The sequence below is a fragment of the Neophocaena asiaeorientalis genome, unplaced genomic scaffold (genome assembly GCF_003031525.2).
Source record: "Neophocaena asiaeorientalis asiaeorientalis breed wild unplaced genomic scaffold, Neophocaena_asiaeorientalis_V1.1 scaffold476, whole genome shotgun sequence".
NCBI classification, from domain to species: domain Eukaryota; kingdom Metazoa; phylum Chordata; class Mammalia; order Artiodactyla; family Phocoenidae; genus Neophocaena; species Neophocaena asiaeorientalis.
Genome location: NW_020172178.1, coordinates 5,844,819 through 5,863,051, shown reverse-complemented (window position 1 = coordinate 5,863,051; position 18,233 = coordinate 5,844,819). Strand labels below are relative to the sequence as shown.

At 55.3% G+C, this 18,233-nt stretch overlaps 1 protein-coding gene across 1 annotated transcript in view; it reads right to left on the bottom strand.

Annotated features, from left to right (window-relative positions):
- HHIPL1 (HHIP like 1) overlaps positions 1–18,233 on the bottom strand; it is a 53,675-nt gene that overhangs the window by 1,004 nt on the left and 34,438 nt on the right. The window contains exons 4-12 of the mRNA XM_024757978.1: positions 15,850–16,496; positions 12,906–13,049; positions 10,178–10,506; positions 9,727–9,853; positions 7,588–7,733; positions 4,359–4,440; positions 1,721–1,935; positions 1,391–1,401; positions 968–1,033 (exon numbers count right to left, since the gene is read on the bottom strand). Of these exons, the coding sequence (XP_024613746.1) occupies positions 968–1,033; positions 1,391–1,401; positions 1,721–1,935; positions 4,359–4,440; positions 7,588–7,733; positions 9,727–9,853; positions 10,178–10,506; positions 12,906–13,049; positions 15,850–16,496 (1,767 nt within the window). The remainder of the gene's footprint in view (positions 1–967; positions 1,034–1,390; positions 1,402–1,720; positions 1,936–4,358; positions 4,441–7,587; positions 7,734–9,726; positions 9,854–10,177; positions 10,507–12,905; positions 13,050–15,849; positions 16,497–18,233) is intronic.

Genomic DNA, 18,233 nt, shown 5'->3' with positions numbered 1-18,233 from the left:
GGGTGGGGGGGAGCTGCAGTGGGTGGAGGGCAGGCCAGCAGGATGGGAACCAGCCTGCCCGGGGCCCCTCTGCTCAGGTGAAGCCCTCCCCTCCAGGCTCCCAAGGCTGCTGGTCCCCCTGCCCATCACAGGGAGGGCTGGTCAGGAGCTCTCTAGGCGCGGGGCTGTGGTCCACACTGACCCCCTCCCACTGACCCCTCCACGGGGACCTGGACTCATTAGGTGTCGGGGAGCTGCGGTGGGTGATTCCCTTTGTCCCTGCAGGACGTGGCCCTCACGCTTGGCCCAGGTCAGCCATAGGGCTAAACGTCACTCCACGTCAGACACTCTGCCAGGTACTGCCTCCCTCAGGGGAGGTGGAAACCCCAAACTGCTCAGTTACTATGGGCAGGGATCCCGGGGCCACCGGCCCGTCTCACTTGGAAACCCACTGAGACAGGGGCTGAGAAAGGGCCTGGATACAAGACCAGGTGCAGGCCGGGGCCAGAACATGAGCCAGACGCTCCCCCAACCTGCACCCTGGTCCCCACTCCACCTGCAGGGAGGGACTTCCAGCTCCCAGGGCTCCTGCTTCTCCTGCTTCCTTCACTGCCTAGGCTGCCCTTCCCCGGCCTCTGCAATGCACTTTCCTCTCCATCCAGGCTCAACCCTCAGCCTCCAGGACCTTCCCAACCCTCCCCCTCCACCCCCAACTCTGCACTGCTCTGGGTCCCCATGGTGCCCAGCACAACTTCTGTCACGGGGCCTGGGACACTAAATGACCCCTCTGTTTGCCCCAGCCAGGACTGGGCCTCGTCTGACTTCTTCTGTGGCCCCAGCATCCAGCACACAGCGGGTAACTAACAGAAATGCAGAAACTGCTGAATGAGTGAATGGAAAACTCTGCCAAGGCCCCAAACCAACTGCAGCTGGAAGTGAATTCCCCAAACAGCCAGCTTCCCCAGCCTTCCTCTTCCTGGTGGGGCACCCCTTCCTCAGGGCCGGGTACCCCCCACCCACCCAACCTCCCCCTCTTCCTGCCCCCCCCCCCAGTCTGCCAGCTGGAGACCTGCTGGGCACACTCAGCCCACTGAAGTATTTCCTTTGGCCCACAGGGCGGTTTTGAAAATTGTGACCTAGTTACCAATATTTTCAAATCGGGAGATTGTATAATAACAACCCAAGAAGGCAGGGACCATATCTGCTCACTCAGCATTATAGCCCCGGTATGAAGCGCAGGTATGTGGTGGATGGATGGATGGATGGATAGTCTGCTTGTCCTGAGAACTGGAAGATCTGACAACACTGGGGCACTCTCTGTTCCCACCTAGCTTGGACGCAGTGGAACAGCCCTCTCCTTGGGCCGTACCCTCTTCAGATGGCCCCAGATCCCATGGGTGGTCACTGTGGCTTTGCCTGGCCCTCGGCTCATGAGGACCTGTACCCCTCTCTCCCCACCAAGCTCGTCAAAACAGAACCTTCGTATAGCAGACCCAGCACAAACGCTCCCCTAGGCGCCCTTGCACCTAGAATAACTCATTCCAATCTTGAGATATACCCTCTTTCTCTGTCCCTCCCAAGAACTCTGAGTGAACCTTGCCTGGGACCAGCTATTTCTCCCTTTGCCATGCTCGCTGTGAGGCCTGCAGCCCCTTGGAGCCACCCACTGTGGCCTGGCAGACACTGCATGAGTGGAAGGAAGTTTAAGCAGTTCTACCCACTCCTAATATCTCCTGTGTACGGGGCCCAGTGCTGGGCGTGGGGGCCAAGGAAGGGCATCCAGGCCCAGCTGGGAGCATCCACATCTGGAAGAGGGGCAGCGGGCGTGGGTTGCAGGAACTCCTGCTGTGTCCCCACCTTGGCGGACACTTACTTTCTTTGGGCACGAAGCGGATGAGGCGGCCCCGGACCTTCACGTGGGCGGCTTGGATCTGACACTTGCCGGGTGGTGCCCGTCTGCAGACACACAAGAGGTCATGAGCCGCACCCTGGGAGCCCGCCCCGAGCATGTCCCCCCAACATCACCTGCCCCCTGCAGCCAGGAAGGAAGGGAAAGGGCTGGTGTGCATTCAGGCCTGGGCACGTGTGTGTGGTAACAACAGTGGCCACTTACGGAGCAGTGACCCTGCTGGTCCACGCCTCCCAGACCCCAAGAGTCCAACCCCAGGACAGGACCCCCCCTATAACGGCCTGCCAAGTGCCTGCTCAGCCTCTGCCTGCAGAGCAGGAGGGCCACTTCTAATTCTCAGCATGAAGTGTCCTTGGGATGTGATCAAATGTCACAGTCCTTCTCCCCAGCCTGCCGGTCCAGCTCCTGTAACTGTCACCACAGCCCCATTCCTGCACTTTACCCTGGTCCCCATTCCCCACAGTCTCTGAGGAGGGTTTCTCTCTGCCCCTCTGGTTCTGGGATTTCTGGTGATACAGAATCAAAGGGAAAGGTTAAGTCGATCTAAAGAATAAAGTGGGGAGAGAGAGAAAGCCTCGGGGCTGGCAGCAGAGCTGAGGGCTCTGGGGGCCTTGGAATGTGAGGTTGGAGAGGGCTGGGAGAGAAAAGAGCCTGAGAAGTGTTGCCAGGGCTATGAATTGGGTCTCCTTGGACATCTCTGAGGGGCACAAGTAAGGAATGGAATCCCATTTTAATGAGCTTCTGGCCGCTGATCTGTGAGTCTTTGAATGGGACCGACCCTATTCTGGGACCAACCCACGTGGGTCCAAGACTTCAATGGGTCCCAAGAGCACGAGGAGGAAGCCCAAGGGCTGAAGCAGCCACGTGACCTGGGGTGGCTTTCAGACAGCCCTGGCAAGAGAGGGAAACCGAGCAGGGACGTGGGCCATTCCCCCCAGAGGTTGAAACACAGCCCAGCTCACGCCCTTCTCCAAGCTGCAGAAAGCGTGGGTTTTCCGGCTGCTTTGAACTCCACATAATAGCCACACGCTTTGGACCCAGCTGAGTTTTGTTCCTTAAGGAAATTACATAAAAATTTTTGTCTTGCCAAAGGGTAGGAGATACACCAAAAAATGCCACAGTGGTTATGTTTGGGCGGCAACGGATGACCCCACCCTACCCCCTCTGCTTCCCATTTCTTCATTTTCCAAATGTTCTGGAACGGCGCCCCTCTTCAATATGTTGTAGATGCACAAAATTACGTGGATTCCAAAAGAGAAAAATGAAAAAAGGGATGAGAAGGGTCACGGAGGGAGGGAGGGAACGGGGGTCTAGCCTGTTGCTGGCTCCTCCCACCCACGAGACCTTGAGCAGAAATCCCTAAGCCTCGGGTTCCCTCTGTTGCGCGGGGGGCCATGAGCCAGAAAGATGCTGCACAGACTAAAGGAAACAGTGGGTCTCAGGCAGCATCTGGCATGAATTAGGTGATATTTCCTTAGAGAAGCAGTCTTTTTTCAAAAACTGGAAATAACCTAAATGTCCAAGGGATGGAACAGGCAATCACGGTGCAGTGATTCAACAGAAAATTACGCCGCCATCAAAAAGGAGCCTTCTGAGGGTAATGTCGCAACGTGGAAGTGTTTATACAAAATACGGACAGACCTACGAAGAAAAATGCAGAGTTTGCGTGTGCTGCTCCACAATGACATAAATCCAAAGAGCGCCGAGACCTCGGGGAGAGGAAAGGAGCAAGCGCTTATGTTTTTCTTGACAAATAGTTATGCCAGTAATTAATAGCTTTGTGCTTTCAACAGAAAAGTGTGGTAAACAAGGAATGTCTGAGAAGCTGTCACAGACGAGAGGAAGCTAACAGGGCACGATGACTAAATGCAATGTGGGATTCTGTATGCGATCCCGGAGAAAAGGACACTAGGGAAAAACTAGAGACATCCTTTTGTTTTTAAAGTATGGAGTTACCTCAATTAAAAAAAAAAAAGTGTGACATTTAATGAATAGTAATGTACCAATATTGGTTCATTAATTGTGACAAATGTACCATGATAATGCAAGACGTTAATAATAGGGAAAACTGGGTGAGGGGTATATGGGAAACTCTGTACTATCTTTGCAACTTGTCTGTAAATCTAAAACTGTTCTAAAATTTAAAAAAAGAATTGAAAAAAATGTGATGGTGGGGCCCATATTTATGGGCCCCCACTGGTATCTTTGGCGCCCTCTTAGCATAAATAGAACCGGACTTTGAGGCTGGCAGATCGGTTTTGAATCCTAGATCTGCCCCTCACCAGCAGTATGAACTTAGCTAGTCACTTCCCCTCTCTGGGCCTCAGTTTTCTCATCTGAAAAATGGGTATATTAACCACAACCACCTTAAGGAGTGGTAGAGAGGGGAAATGAGGTAATGGAGGGGAGGGCTCCTGGCAGACAGTAGGAGCTGAGGCCATGACGGGGGTGGGGTGGGGGGGGGACTCACCTGGAGGGGTCGATCACTTTGTAGACAACCCCACGTGCCACTGTGGCACTCGGCACGCCCGTTGACATGAAGTACAGCTCCCCTTGGACAAGAAACGAGGCAAGAAGTGAGATCACTGCCTGGAATACCATCCCGGCCAGCCCCACTGCCCCACCTCAGTTCTGAGGTGCACCCCAACCTCAGTGAGCCAGGAGGAGAGATGCTGCAGGTCAGTGTAACTCTCCAGTCCCCGGAACTGGAAACCGAGGCTGAGAAAGGCGTCCAGATGTGCCCACTGCAGCACAGCCTCCCGGGCTGCCGGCTGCTCTGCCCGGACCCTCCCAGGCTCTGACCTCTGGACTCTTGTCTCCTCCCTGGTGACCCAGCCCCACCTCTGGTCCCTGCCTGGGTTTCATGCCCAGGATCACACACCTCTGAGCACCAACAGAGGTCCAAAGCCCAGCTCCCCACTGACTGCTTACTGATGACACAGCTTCCTCATCCCCACAATGGGCCTGCCTCATCGGGCTGTTGTGAGAACGAAAAGAGCATAGAGTAGATGCTCCATCCGTATTAACTATTACTGCTGCTGTCATTGTCATCGTTGCCCAGGGTCCAGGTCCTGCCAAGTCCCTGGGGACACAGTCTCTCTCCACTGACCAGCAGGCACCTGCCAGGCAAGTAGCAGGGGCAGAAGAGTTCAGGAGCCTCTAGTGTGAATCTCAGCCCCTGCACTTCGCGCCATGTGAGCTCCAGCAGCTCCGGGACAGCCCCATGCAGAGCCTCTGTTTGTAGAAATGGAATTATGAGCACCTGGTGTCACGGATGCTCTCAGGGAAATTGAGTTCTCTGCTCTCTCCCCACCCCCATCCTGCCCCCTGGTCCTTGTTGCCACAGGTACCCATGCCCAGGAATTAAGCTTCATTATTCTCAGCTTCCAGATGAGAAAACAGAGGCTCAGAGAGGTCAGGTGACTTGCCCAAAGTCACGCAACTGGTGAGTGGTTAAGCAGGCCTGGAACTCAGAAACATCTGCTGTCCCCAAGCCCACACCAATGTAGGAGATGTGGTAGCTGGGAGGCCCAGACACAGGCCACATGTGGCTCATTGTGATGGTTCAGCCATGCTAATACCTTCTGTCCTTGTAAGAGGCAGCAGAGAGCCCTCCCAAGATGGGGGCGGGGGTGGTTTCCCCAAGGAGAGGCCAATACAGACAGTGAGAAGGGAGCTTGAAGGAAAGCATGTCCCTGGTGACTGGTGCAGTCAGGGAGGGCTGCATGAGGGAGATGTTTGAGAATCAAGGCCCAGGAAACCTGGGGAATTCTGGAAGGGGAAGACACTTGAGAGGTGACCTGTGCAACTGGGGTAGACCAGCTGTGGCAGGGAGCTGGGGGCTGGGGAGGGCAGGATGCTGAGTGGTCAATGGTCCCTGACCTCCCTCCAGGAGCACCAGCCCTGCCTTGGTGGGTGGTGGGAGCGTGGCCGGTGGGAGTGGGGTGGGGGGGGTGTCAAGTTGGTGGGGGGAGGAATAGGCCCACAAGGTGTGATGCACCCTGTGGGAGGGAGCAGGGCCCCTGGCAAGCAGGCCACTGCTGGAGCGTCCATAGGCACAGCTATGAATTTGCATGTGGCTTTGAGCCTTACTTCCCTTTCTGGGCTCCCTTCTGGAGAGAGGCCCTTGGGAGCGGCCACGGTCCCCTCCCTGGCTGTGCAGCCCTCCTTGACCCTATGCTCCAGGTGCTGGAGCAACTCGGAGCTCCCCACACACGCTGCTCCCTTGGCCTGGATGCCCTTCTCCATTGTCTGCCTTTGCCTGACCAAGCTTGAGCTTTAGGTCCTGCTCTGGGAGGCCTCCAGGGGCCAGGCTATGTCCAGTGCCCCCCACCCCACGACCAGGCAGGAAAAGTCAGCCTCAGTTTCCCCATCTGTAAAGTGACAGCATTGGACCGGGTGCACCCCAAGGCCCCATCCAGCCTTAATCTGTGGGAAGCCCCCAACCCCATGGCACTGCTAAGCCCCGCCCAGGGCCACACTACCCTCCTGGTGTTTGCGGTATGCACTGTCCCTGGAGGACACTGGGCCAGCAGAGGTCCTTGTTTTGCAATTTGCAGGTGTCAGAAGATCATACAGAGAGGCAGAGGCCAGAGGGAGCTGGGAGACGTTTGCTGGCATCAGACCCCCAGGTCTCTGTGCCTTCCGGGACCACCTGCCCAACTCACCAACATGCTATCCCTGGGCTGTCTGTCTTTGAGGGGCCTCCTCCTGGCTGTCCATCCCTTGGTGTCACTCAGAGGGCTGAGGAAGGGCCCCCTGGGAACTGTGCTTTCCAGGCCCTCCTCTGGGTCTGGGCTCTGGAGGCAGAGGAGGGTGGGGGGAGGGCATCCCCCCCTTTCCAAAACATGTTAACTCCCTAATGACCAAAAGAAATGGCTTTCAAGGGCCCAGTGGGCTCAGGGAGGGTGGTGGGGTCTGAGGCTGCCCTTTTGAAAATTTAGACTCTGACGGGTATCAGTTCAACAAAGGTTTCCCAGACTCAGGCCTGGGGGCTCTGGGCACTGGGCCCTGCAGGGGACACCTCTCGAAAGGCCCCTGGAAAGGCGTTGCTTAGTAACCTGGCCAAGCATCCACCAGGCCCCACTGGGGGCCCCTCAGCTTTTGTCCAGGGACAATCCGGGGCCAAAGACAAAGGCGGGATCCAGCCTCCATGGTCCTTCTTCCTCTCCCCTCCCCCTCTGCTCCTTGCATTGAAAACACAAGTGCCTGAATGGGGGACCCACTAACAGGCAAGAAAGCGGTGCTCACCCCTTTCTGAAGACAACGCGGCTTCGTTTATAGGCCCCGATACATTTGCCATCAGGAACCCAGGGAGCTGGAGGTCCCCAGGGAGGCACTCTTCCCCCACCTGCCTGCATTTCCACCATCACAGATCCTTTCCTGGTCCCGTAACTGCCCTGGACTCTTACTTGTGGGGTCACGCTATCCCACCTGGCAAGCCTGCCCAGGGTGACACTTGGGGAAAGGGAAGGACGGGGACCACTGCTCCCATCTTCCAGATAAGGAAATGGAAGCTTAGATGAGTGAGAACTGACACCGAAGCAAGGCTCAAGCCCTCTGAACACGTCACTCTCCAGCCAGAAGGTGATTTCAGGCCTGAGATGCCATCCCTCGAATCCCAGGCCAGAAGGACCCATGGGGTGGGGCACAATCCCAGGCATCGGCAGCCTGGATGGAGAGGCCTCAGGAGCGCTCACCGGCCTCGTCCTCCGCGAAGGAGATGATGTGTGGATAGTAGTTGTTGATGAGGCCCGGGAACGCACAGGTCTGGCCACGGCCCATGCAGATCTCGTTGTACCGCCACTGGCCTGTCCCCAGGTTCTCTCGGAGGGACATCAGACGCCTGCGAAGGAGGATGGGCTGTGGGGTCATGCCTGGCAGGGTGCCCGAGGGAACCCCACCCACCAATCCATCCGTCCAATCATCTATTATCCATGCAACCGGGACCATACATAACTTGCAGGGTGCAGTGCAAAGTGAGCACTCAGAGCCCCTTGTTCAAAAAGTACTAAACATTTCAAGACAGTAACAGCAGAGCATTAAACCAAGCGTGGGCACTTCTGAGACGGAGCCTCATGTAAGTGCACAGCCCGCACATCCATGAAGCCAGACTCAGGTGCAGGCTTTACTGAACACCTGCTACGTACTAGGAGAAGCACAGGGGTGAACAAGACCAGCTTGGTTCCTGCCCCCTCAGCTCAACCCCACCTGCTGACCAGCAGGAAGCAGTCAGGAGCTGACTTCCGGTTCAGAAGCCTCCAAGGCTGGTGCCCAGGAGTTTCCGCATACTCTGGAGCTGCCTCCACTTCGGAGCATGAAATGGAGAATTTGGCATCTTCAGAGAATGTTGATCTTGTCCCTTACTCCCTTCTATGCCTGTCAATCACCTATTGATACTTTCAGGCCCTGCTTGGTCATCCCCTCCTCTGGGAAGCCCTCCCGACTGCCCCTGTGCTGGGCTTTCCCCAGCACCGCTCACAGGCTCTCTGAGGCTGCACTCGAGTGGACCGAGTGTGGGTCTGTCTCCCTGACTTGGATACAAGGTACTCATCAACTCTGTTGCTTTGGCCCTGGCACAAAGCCTGACTCAGCAGAGGGGTTTGGGAAGTGTTGGCAAAATTCATTGAATTTCTGTGTTCAGGTGGCGTGGGCACTCCTGGGGGACAGCAGAAGGGAAAAAGGAGAATCGGGGTAAAAAAAAAAAAAGGGGGTTTCATCTAGACCCATTTTCCAGATGAGATAACTGAGTCCCAGAGGGAGACCCTAAGCTGGGAGAAGGACCCAGCAACCAGAGGCCCAGGTCAGGGTTCTCTGTCAGCTCCAGCTGTAGATGCACTGGCCACAAAGCCACCCTAGGTCAGCAGCCTGGAGGAGGTAAGAATTCTGCCAGCCTCGGGCTTCCTTATTTCCTCTCCCGAGGGACCCAGTTCAGCTGCCCTTACATGGAGAGGCTAGGGTGGGAATGATTAAGAACTGGTGGTCCGGCGGTTAGAATTCCACGCTTCCACTACAGGGAGCCCGGGTTCAATCCCTGGTCAGGGAACTAAGATCCTACAAGCTGCACGGTGTGGCAAACAAACAAAAAATTCATTTCACGTGAGGCTGGAAGGGTCCTCAGGTAACCAACAGATCCTTCTACCTTATTAAACAAGCGAACAAAAACAAAACACAGAAATTGAGCACATTCTAGATTCTAAGTGCTGTATATGTACGAACAGGTCTCAAACAACCCTAGTAAGCAGGTACTATTATCATTTTGTAGATGAGGAAACTAAAGCACAGAGTGGTGAAGTAACCGGCTCAAGGTCACATGGCTAACAAGCGTGCCAGGCTTTGAACATAGGCCATCTCAGCTGTACTTTTAAACATCATGCCAGGTGTCTAGCTTCCCTGGGCCTCTCTGGTCCTCAGTTTTCCCCCTCTATACAACAGGAGAACGAGATGGCCATGAGTCTCCATAAGCTCGCTTGGGGAGACAGTCTGACCCACAGCAGGCTTGGGAGGTATGTTCTACCCCCTCTGAAACCTGTTTGGGGTGTGACTCATCCCAACACCTCTCCCAGACACACACACACACACACACACACCCTCTAGGGGCTCAGTGGGTGGAGGCAACACTGCCATAAAGCATGGCTCCACGGGTCCCACGGGCAGACCCCAGCTGGAGCCCCAGCTCCCCTCTCTCCAGCAGGGTGACCTCTCTGGCCTGTTGGCGCAACGGCAGGTCCTGGCTCGCAGGAGCCAGATGGCCCCGGGGCTGTCAAGGGTGTTGTACATCCCCCCACCTTTCACCTCTGCAGTCCCTGCCCCCTCAGAAATGTTGTCAGGCCACTTACCCGCTCATGAAGTCTCCGAAAATGTAGAGGCCGTTCAGGTTCGGGTACTCGCAGCCCCGGTACACGTAGCCCCCAGTGACCGACTTGCCCAGTTTGTGCGGGTAGGCGAAAATCGGCAGCACATCATCTGGAGAGGCGGGAGAAGCTGGGTGAGTCTGCGGCCGGTTCCCAACAAGGCTTCTTAGGTGGTCCTGAGTCTTGCGGGGGAGCGGGGGAGGGGAGGGAGGGGATGGGGCGAGGTTCCCGAGAGGGCCCCAGACAGTCAACCAGAAAGGGTGGTGTTTCAAGTTTGTAAAGCGGGGGAGGGCATGGGTTTGCGCGGGCAAGGAAGTCCCGGTCGGGGGCGCGGTTGGCCACGGAGGGAGGCGCGGGCGCACAGCCGTGGAGTGGGGGTCAGATCTGGGGAGACAGGTTCTCCAGGGCGCGGGGGTAGGGGGCCGGGGGCGGTCACCGAGGGAGGTGTTGGCACACAGCTTGCGGTCGTAGCACTCGAAGCCCTCGCGCGCGCGCCAGCCATAGTTGCGGCCGCGCTCCACCAGGTCCACCTCCTCGAACTTGTTCTGGCCCACGTCGCCGCAGAAGAGGCGCCCGCGGCCCGCGCCCGACGCCGGGTCGCCGCGGTCGAAGGAGCAGCGCCACATGTTGCGCACCCCGAGGGCGTAGACCTCTGGCCGCGCGGCGGGATCGCCCACGAATGGGTTGTCGGACGGGATGCGGTAGAGCGGGCCGCGCTCGTTGCGGTTCACGTCGATGCGCAGCACCTTGCCCAGCAGCGCCGACCTGCGGGCCGGGTGAGAGAAGGAGCCGGCTCGGGGTGTCCCCGCGCCAGGGGCTCGGGCACCGCGGGGCAGGTGCGGGGATGGGGGTGCCGGGGCCCAGGGCCCACGGCCAACCCAGGTGCAAGGAGAGCCTCGGCTGTGCGGCCAGAGACCCCAGGTTCACGACCTCCTCAGCCACTTACCAGCTGGGTAACCTCATTCATTCATTCGACATCTATCGGGCACCTTACCAAGTCCCAGGCCCTGTCCTAAGTATTGGGCATACATACCATCTATTGCTTTGTTTCATCCTCACAACGAACCTTTTAGGTAGGTGGGTGCTATTGTGATCCCCTTTTTACAGACGGGGCAGCTGAGCTCAGAAAGGGCATAAAACATTCCCAGGAAATGATAGGACTGGGATCCAGCCTAGGCAGCCTGGCTGCAGAAATCCAAGCTCTTTACCACACTTTCTAATCTCCCCGGACCTTGGTGTCGTCCACTGTGATATTAGGTGGCCCCTCTCTTTCCTGCCTCCTCACAGGGCTGTGCTACGGGGTGCAAATCATACCAGAAAAATGATTTCTATTTACAGCTTTCTTCCAGCACCTAGCACAGTGACTGGCACGTAGCAGGTGCTCATGAAGTGTTTGCTGAGCGAATGAATGAACACCTGCAATCAAAGTCAAGTGCCCCATACAAGAGTACAGGCCAGGGCAGGGAGACGGGAGAGAGAGCACCTCAGATCTTAGCAGGAAATGGGAGGCTGGGGTACTCGCCATCTCTCTCATACAGCCCCAGTGCCATCACAGCATGTCAGAGAGCCAAACAGGCCTCAGAAGCGGTTTCATTCACCCCACACTCCACACACACCACCCTGATCTCAAAGATGAGGGGGACAGCTTGCCAGATTCCTCAGGCAGCTCTGGACCGGAAGCGAGGCCACTCCTCGGCACCGTGCAACATCAGCTTCCGGAGCCCTTGGAGCGAGGAGACCTCAGGATGTGCCCTCCAGAGCCGCGCAGAACGGGGTGCAGCCCTAACCTCCATGCAGCCACTGGGGGTGAGCGGCTTTTGGGTCTCATTCATTGCATAACAAAAGTGACACATGATGGAACCTGTAACATGCTTAAAGATGTACGCCCTCTTCATCTGTGATTTTTTGACGCGCTTACTTACTGCGTGGTTTTCCCCTAGCTGTTAGCATTTTGGTGCGCTCCCTTTGGCTTGCTCTTCAAGGCAGGACTGGCTGGTCCGCCCATTTGATGCAACTGTGTACCCCATCATTCTCACATAGCATCGGCACCCAAGCTTTTCCCTCCTCATTAAAGGTACCTCACAAGTATTCTCTTTCATGATGATAAAATGCTCTCCCCCAGTAGATGTCCCACAGTTAATCCCCTATTGTGGACTTCTAGGTTTTGCCCCAGTGAGTTCCTCTCATACGCTCCAGTCTGCTCAGATTACTCCCCGGAGCCCATACACCACGCACCAAGCTTTGATATATAAGTGGGCAAAACTCATAAGAGCAAAGTAATGTTTTAAGTCCTGTCCAATTATCCACAAATCCTTAATTTCTATTTTCTCAACTTCATCTCTAAATACATCCCAAACACGAGAACGTTGCAATGATTCTTACACTGTCACGTATGAAAGCACAAGTCACAAATTGGGAGCACTTTAATTGCCGTAATCAACAGCATACTCGCTATTTTTACTTTCTGGGCTGAGGAAGGTTTTGTGATTTTGACTAAGAGAATGGAGGAGGCTGCCCTCAGACTCCTGGATATCCTCATCTACTGGATATCCTCCTCTATATGCACGAGACTTGTGTGTGTGTGTGTGTGTGTGTGTGTGTGTGTGTGTGTGTGTTTGTGTTTGTGTGTGTGTGTAAGGAGGGGAATGGTGGCAGGCCATCTACTCAAGTCCAGAAGTGAGGAACTGAAAGCAAGACTGCTTCAATTTCTGGGCCATCTTGGGTGACCCTTGGGGCAGAAAACCCACGTGCCCAACCACACAGCCCTGCCCCAACCAGCCCACACTCCCCATTAGGTCTGGAAAACACCCTTTTCCTTCCTCTGGCTCCAGAAGGGCTGGGCAGACTTCAGAGAAAATCTGATCTTCCCAGAGGCTCTGTGATGTCACCTCTCAGGTACCCATGACAACGTGATCACCTTTATTCTTCGTGACTAGATAATGATGATGATGATTCCCCCCATGGGGATTCTTCTTCTCCTCTAACTGATGAGAGGAAGTGACTGGGTCCCCCAGATAGCTAGCTAGCTGCAGACTGAGCTGGGGTCCAAAGCCCTTTCTACTACCCTACACTTCGTGGCTGAGGAAGTAACCCCCACCCTCCAGGATAGTATGTAAACTAGGAGTATGTAAAACAACCCACCAGCCAACCAAATCAGAACATACTTGTTTTGGGCATTTCCAAACTTTCCAAAGGGGTCTCCAGCCATCCCGCCATCTCCAGTAAAGATGTAGAGGTACCCATCATCCCCAAAGAGCAGCTGGCCCCCATTATGGTTCGAGGCTGGTTCTTCGATCTCCAGGATTATCCTAAAAGAAGATAAGCACCCCGCCCCCCCCAAAAAAAAACCTCAGCCAAAACACAAAACAAGATCACAGCAATAAAACCTCCTGTCTCCTGGATGCCATTTCATATTTGGAAAGACTTTTCATATCCTTTATAGCAGGTGATTTTTATAAGGATCTGGCAGGCTGGGCAGGAGGAATAATTCACACCATTGTGCCAATGAGAACCGAGAGGCTCAGAGAGGTTGAGCAACTTGCCCAAGGTCACACAGCCCGTAGATAGCAGAGCTGGGACTAGAACTCAGGACTTCTAGTTCTGGTCTAGCGCTTTTTCCACTCTCCCCACAGCTAGCACCTGCCCTGTTAGGATCAAGCGAAGCTGTTGACCCGATCACTGGCACAACTGGTTTCTTCGTCATCATAGCTACCCACACGCCAGCCACTTAAGCCGAGCACTTCTGACACACTCTCTCATTGATTATGTGCTGTAGCTTCTAAGGAGGTGGGCTGGATGGTGTGGGTTGTGCTCAACCACACTCATTCCTCAGCAACCTCCTTTCCTGCCAGGGCGGAACCTTCCACCATACTGCCAGCCAGCTGGCTTCTGGTTAGGGGCTTGCCAACGGACGATGGAAGGCAAGGAGAAGGGAGGGGCCACATTTCCCTCGTTTCTGGTGCTGCCTCCAGAAGGGGTGGTTGCAGGAAGGGCAACAGTGGCTGGCAAATATGGACTCCTGGGTTTCCACCCAGACATCTGGGTACCAGGAGGGGCAAAACTCAGCAGCACAAAGATGCTTTTGCCTTTTGCTCCTCTAGCTTCTCACAGGAACTCATCTTTAGGTAACCTGACCATCCCCTTTTCCTTCTCCATCCCTCCCAATCCCTTTGTAGCCAACTCCTTGTACTAAATTCCCTCTGATCGAAATGCTTAGGCTGGTTTAGGTTTTCCAGGATTGGTGACTGACTTGCCAAGCCCTTATTAATACAGATGAGAAACCCGAGATACAGAAATGTCAAGCAACTTGAACCCAGGACTTTGGACCTTCAGAGCCAAGACCAGAAGCCTTTCTATTGTGAGGCCAACACACACGACTTGGTAAGTCATACACAACCCCAAACTCCAGGTCCTCCATGGAGAGGACAGCTCAGACTGTCGGTCATCCATCTCCCATCGGGGTCTCAGCCCTGAGAACAGAGACTGACAGCTGACTCAGGCAAGGATGGTCACTCACTCCTGGCTCTGCCCTGAGCCAGCTGTGACTACTTCTGCCCCTGCAAGAGTCAATTTCTAGGCTTGTACTTGTGAGGTCCCCATAGAGCCTTTGCTGAACCCTAACTCTGCAATATATTCGTCTGTTTATTTTGTGTTCCTCCTTCAGCCTTCATCAGGAATCAATATTTAAAAGTCACCATTGAAGACACATCCACTCTGTCCCTCTCTCTCCCCTCTGTGAGATCCATGTGATAAACTTGGCCTCTCTTGGAGAACTGGTTGTGCAGCCTCATATAAGGTAATGAGAATTACGTTTTCTCCTTTTGCCCTGGCTGCCGGGAAGCTCACAGGCAAAATCTACATTAGACCTCACATTAGCCAGCATATTTAACTCCTTCTTTTTATAAGTTCAATGTCAAGAGTTTACAATTTTATTGAATGCATCATGTGCTATTATTTGTCTATTTGCCCTCAGATCAGTCCTGGTCCTCCCCTTACATGCTCCTCTACTTCAGGGGGCCAGCTCCTGAAAACTACATTTCCCATGCTCCTCCGCTACGTGGCCTCCAGCTAGGTTCAGCCAGTGGAAGGCATTGGCCAGAGACTGGAGGGCGGGGAGTGGGGAGTAGCAGGTGGAGAGGCAGCGGTATTTCTCCCTCTCTCTGTCTGTCTGTTTCAGGCAGTGTCTTGGCAGTCCCTGGCTCCAGCTGGCTCCAGCTCCCCCGACCCAGGTCCACCATGGTTCTAGCTTCCACCAAGTGGCCCCAGCTCAGGGGCTCCAGTAACCCCACTGATCACAGGCCAAGAGACGGAGGCGGCTCCCTCCAGTTGTTAAACCTAGAGTTGCCTCCCTTCTTCTCCAGGTTGCTCTTTCATCATTTCCAACACCCGAGGAACTAATTCCCAGTATCAAATTCTGCCTATTTGAGTTACCTGGTACAGGATTTATTTTCCCATTGGAGACAGATTATGTATGCCCTTCTTGCCAGGCTAGGTCAAACCTGTTTTGAAAACAGTTGGGGCATAACTAATACCCAGAGAGCAGGCTGGGTGTTGAGAGGAGCAGAGGCCTGGAGGCAAGGAACGGATAAAGCTGTTGGGGGAGGGTGGGGAGGAGAGCAATCTGCCTGGGGGGCAGAAGGTCCAGGTGAGAAATAGGAGGTGGGGCCAGGTGAGAAATAGGAGGTGGGGCCAGGTGAGACTGGGGCCTTGGGGCCATAGTGCCCTGGTAGGAGCAGTGGGTTGGGCCTGGGAGGGAGGCAGACAGACCAGGGTTCCAGCTCTGACACTTCCTAGCTGTGTGACCTAACAGTCCCGTTACCTCTCTGAGCCTCCACTTCTTCATCTGTAAAATGGGGCTGTATGAGAACCAAATGAAAGGCACCATCTAAAGTACCTGATCCAGGAGTTGGACATGACCCGGTGATGTCTGTTTGGCAACTACCCCTCCCCTGACCCCAGAACAGGGGGTTCGGCCCCCTCACCAAGCGTGACATTCAAAATATTTCACAGCTCCTGAGGGGCACAACTCCAGTTGGCCACGTGTGGTCACGCCAGGGCTCATCCATGCTCACAGCCCCGCCCCTCCCGCCTGGGCTCCCAGGGAACCACCTCTCCGAGTCGTGGTCCACAGCGTTCATGTCATCCTCTGAGACCCTGAACTCGCTGATGCGTATCCACTCGTGGAAGCCCACACCCACTGAGTAGTAGACGTAGAGCTTGCCATTGTGCCGGAAGCTGGGGTGGAAGGCGAGGCCCAGGAAGCCCCGCTCGTCACCCTCCCAGGGCGAGGTGAGCACGGCCCGGCTGATGTTCAGGAAGGGCTTCTCCAGCCGCGAGCGATCAGGCAGGTAGACCCACACCAGCCCCAGCTGCTCGGCCACGAAGAAGCGGTGGGAGCCGTCCTGGGCGTGGACCATGGCCACGGGGTTGCGCAGCCCATTGGCCACCTCCTCCAGACATAGCTGCAGGCAGCCCATGGCATCAGCCACCACACGGCCCAGGTTGGAGTTGAGGTTCTCATTGACCAGCAGGTGCGGGAAGCAGTAGTCCGTGTCGTCCAGGGACAGGTAGCGGCAGAATTTGGCGCGGTTGCCCTCCAGCGTCCAGAGCTCGCGGTCGGGCGACAGGTGGCGGAAGAGGCCCCGGCACGACTGCCACAGGTCCAGGCAGTAGTCCTCGCAGAGCCCGGGCACAGTCCTCAGGGGCGTGGATGGATCCTCTGCGTCGTAGAGGTGGGCCGCATACGGCGAGCATTCCTGCACAGACAGGGACGGCTCAGGGATGCTCCGGGGTGGTCTTACCAGCTGTGTGACCTCGGGCAGGTCATCCCATCTCCTAGAACCTCAGTCTGCTGATCTGTAAAATGGGAGGACGCCATCTGTCCATTACCACCAACTGTCTCAACTACAGCAGCAGCACACAGGGCCTGTATCTCCCCGCCTTCATTCCTTCTCTCTCACCTTGATGCTTCTGTTAGAATAACCGCACTATTACTACCCCTACTAACATTAGCACCAGGAGCTAATCTTAAGCACCTACTGTGTGCCAGGAAGGATCCGAGGCATTTTTATACACTTTCTCTTTTAATATGCTGCCTCTGCCCTATACCTCCATGATTCACTCCACTTTTTAAATTTTTAAAATTAATTAACTTTTTTGGCCACACCATATGGCACGCAGGACGTTAGTTCCCCGACCAGGGATCGAACCTGCATCTCTTGCATTGGAAGCATGGATTCTTAACCACTGGACCACCAGGGAATTCCCTCACTTCACTTTTTTTAGATCCCTACTCAAGGGGCACCTCCAGGAAGTCTTCCCTGACCACCCAGCCATCACCCCCATTCCCTCCTGGCCTCTGACTCGGCTTAAAAAACAAAATCTTAACATTCCCTGATATTATTATAAAATCAGTGTGTTTACATGTTTATTGTCTGTCTTCCTCAGAACCTAAATTCCACGAGGGCAGGAATTTTGCCTGTCTTGGGCACTGCCGTATCCCAGAGCCTGAGACCATGTCTAGCACATTCCTTGGTGGCGCAGTGGTTAAGAATCCTCCTGCCAATGCAGGACACATGGGTTCGAGCCCTGGTCCGGGAAGATCCCACATGCCGCGGAGCAACAAAGCCCGTGCGCCACAACTACTGAGCCTGCGCTCTGGAGCCTGCGAGCCACAACTACTGAGGTCCGCGTGCCTAGAGCCTGAGCTCTGCAACAAGAGAAGCCACTGCAATGAGAAGCCCACGCGCTGCAACGAAGAGTAGCCCCCGCTCGGCATAACTAGAGAAAGCCACGCGCAGCAACAAAGACCCAGTGCAGCCAAAAATAATTAATTAATTAATTAAAAAAAAAAAAAGAGCCCATGAGAGTGAGAGTGCTACAGATGGGGAGACCCAGGTGTGGGCCCTCCAGTGTCACCCAGTGCCATCGGTCCGCATGGAGGATCTGGGTTTGGTCTCAGGCCAACCGCATCCTCCCAGCACCGGGGAGGCTGGTGCATGTACACGTGTGAGTGCCCACATGTCCCCCTGACCACCGGGACCCCCTTCCTCCATCCCTTAGTCACCTTGGGCTCAGCCCCTCCCAGGCAGGGCCCTGGGGCTGTCCTCTGCTACCAGAGCTGTTGTTCTGTGACACAAATGAATCAGGAACCCCCCCACCCCCGGGCACCTCTTCAGACCTTCTTGACCTCACTGGTCCTGGGGTCTAACGTCACAGGGCAAAACCCAACAGCCGTGGCTCACCCCTCACCTCCCACCGAGGGCATCCCCACTGATGAGACGCTTGGGACCCTACTCGTCTCCCACGTGGGCCCCATCCGGAATGTGGGGGAGTTAATGCCTGATGTGATTTGACCCCTGGGAGAAGGGAGCTGACAGATAACCTGCTCCGCCTTCCTCCCCCGCCCCCCGCCCCAGGACGGTCCTGATTCACAGTTTGTGTGTTTCTTGGAGCCACAGGCTTTGCCAATTCAAGCATCAGTCACATTTCGC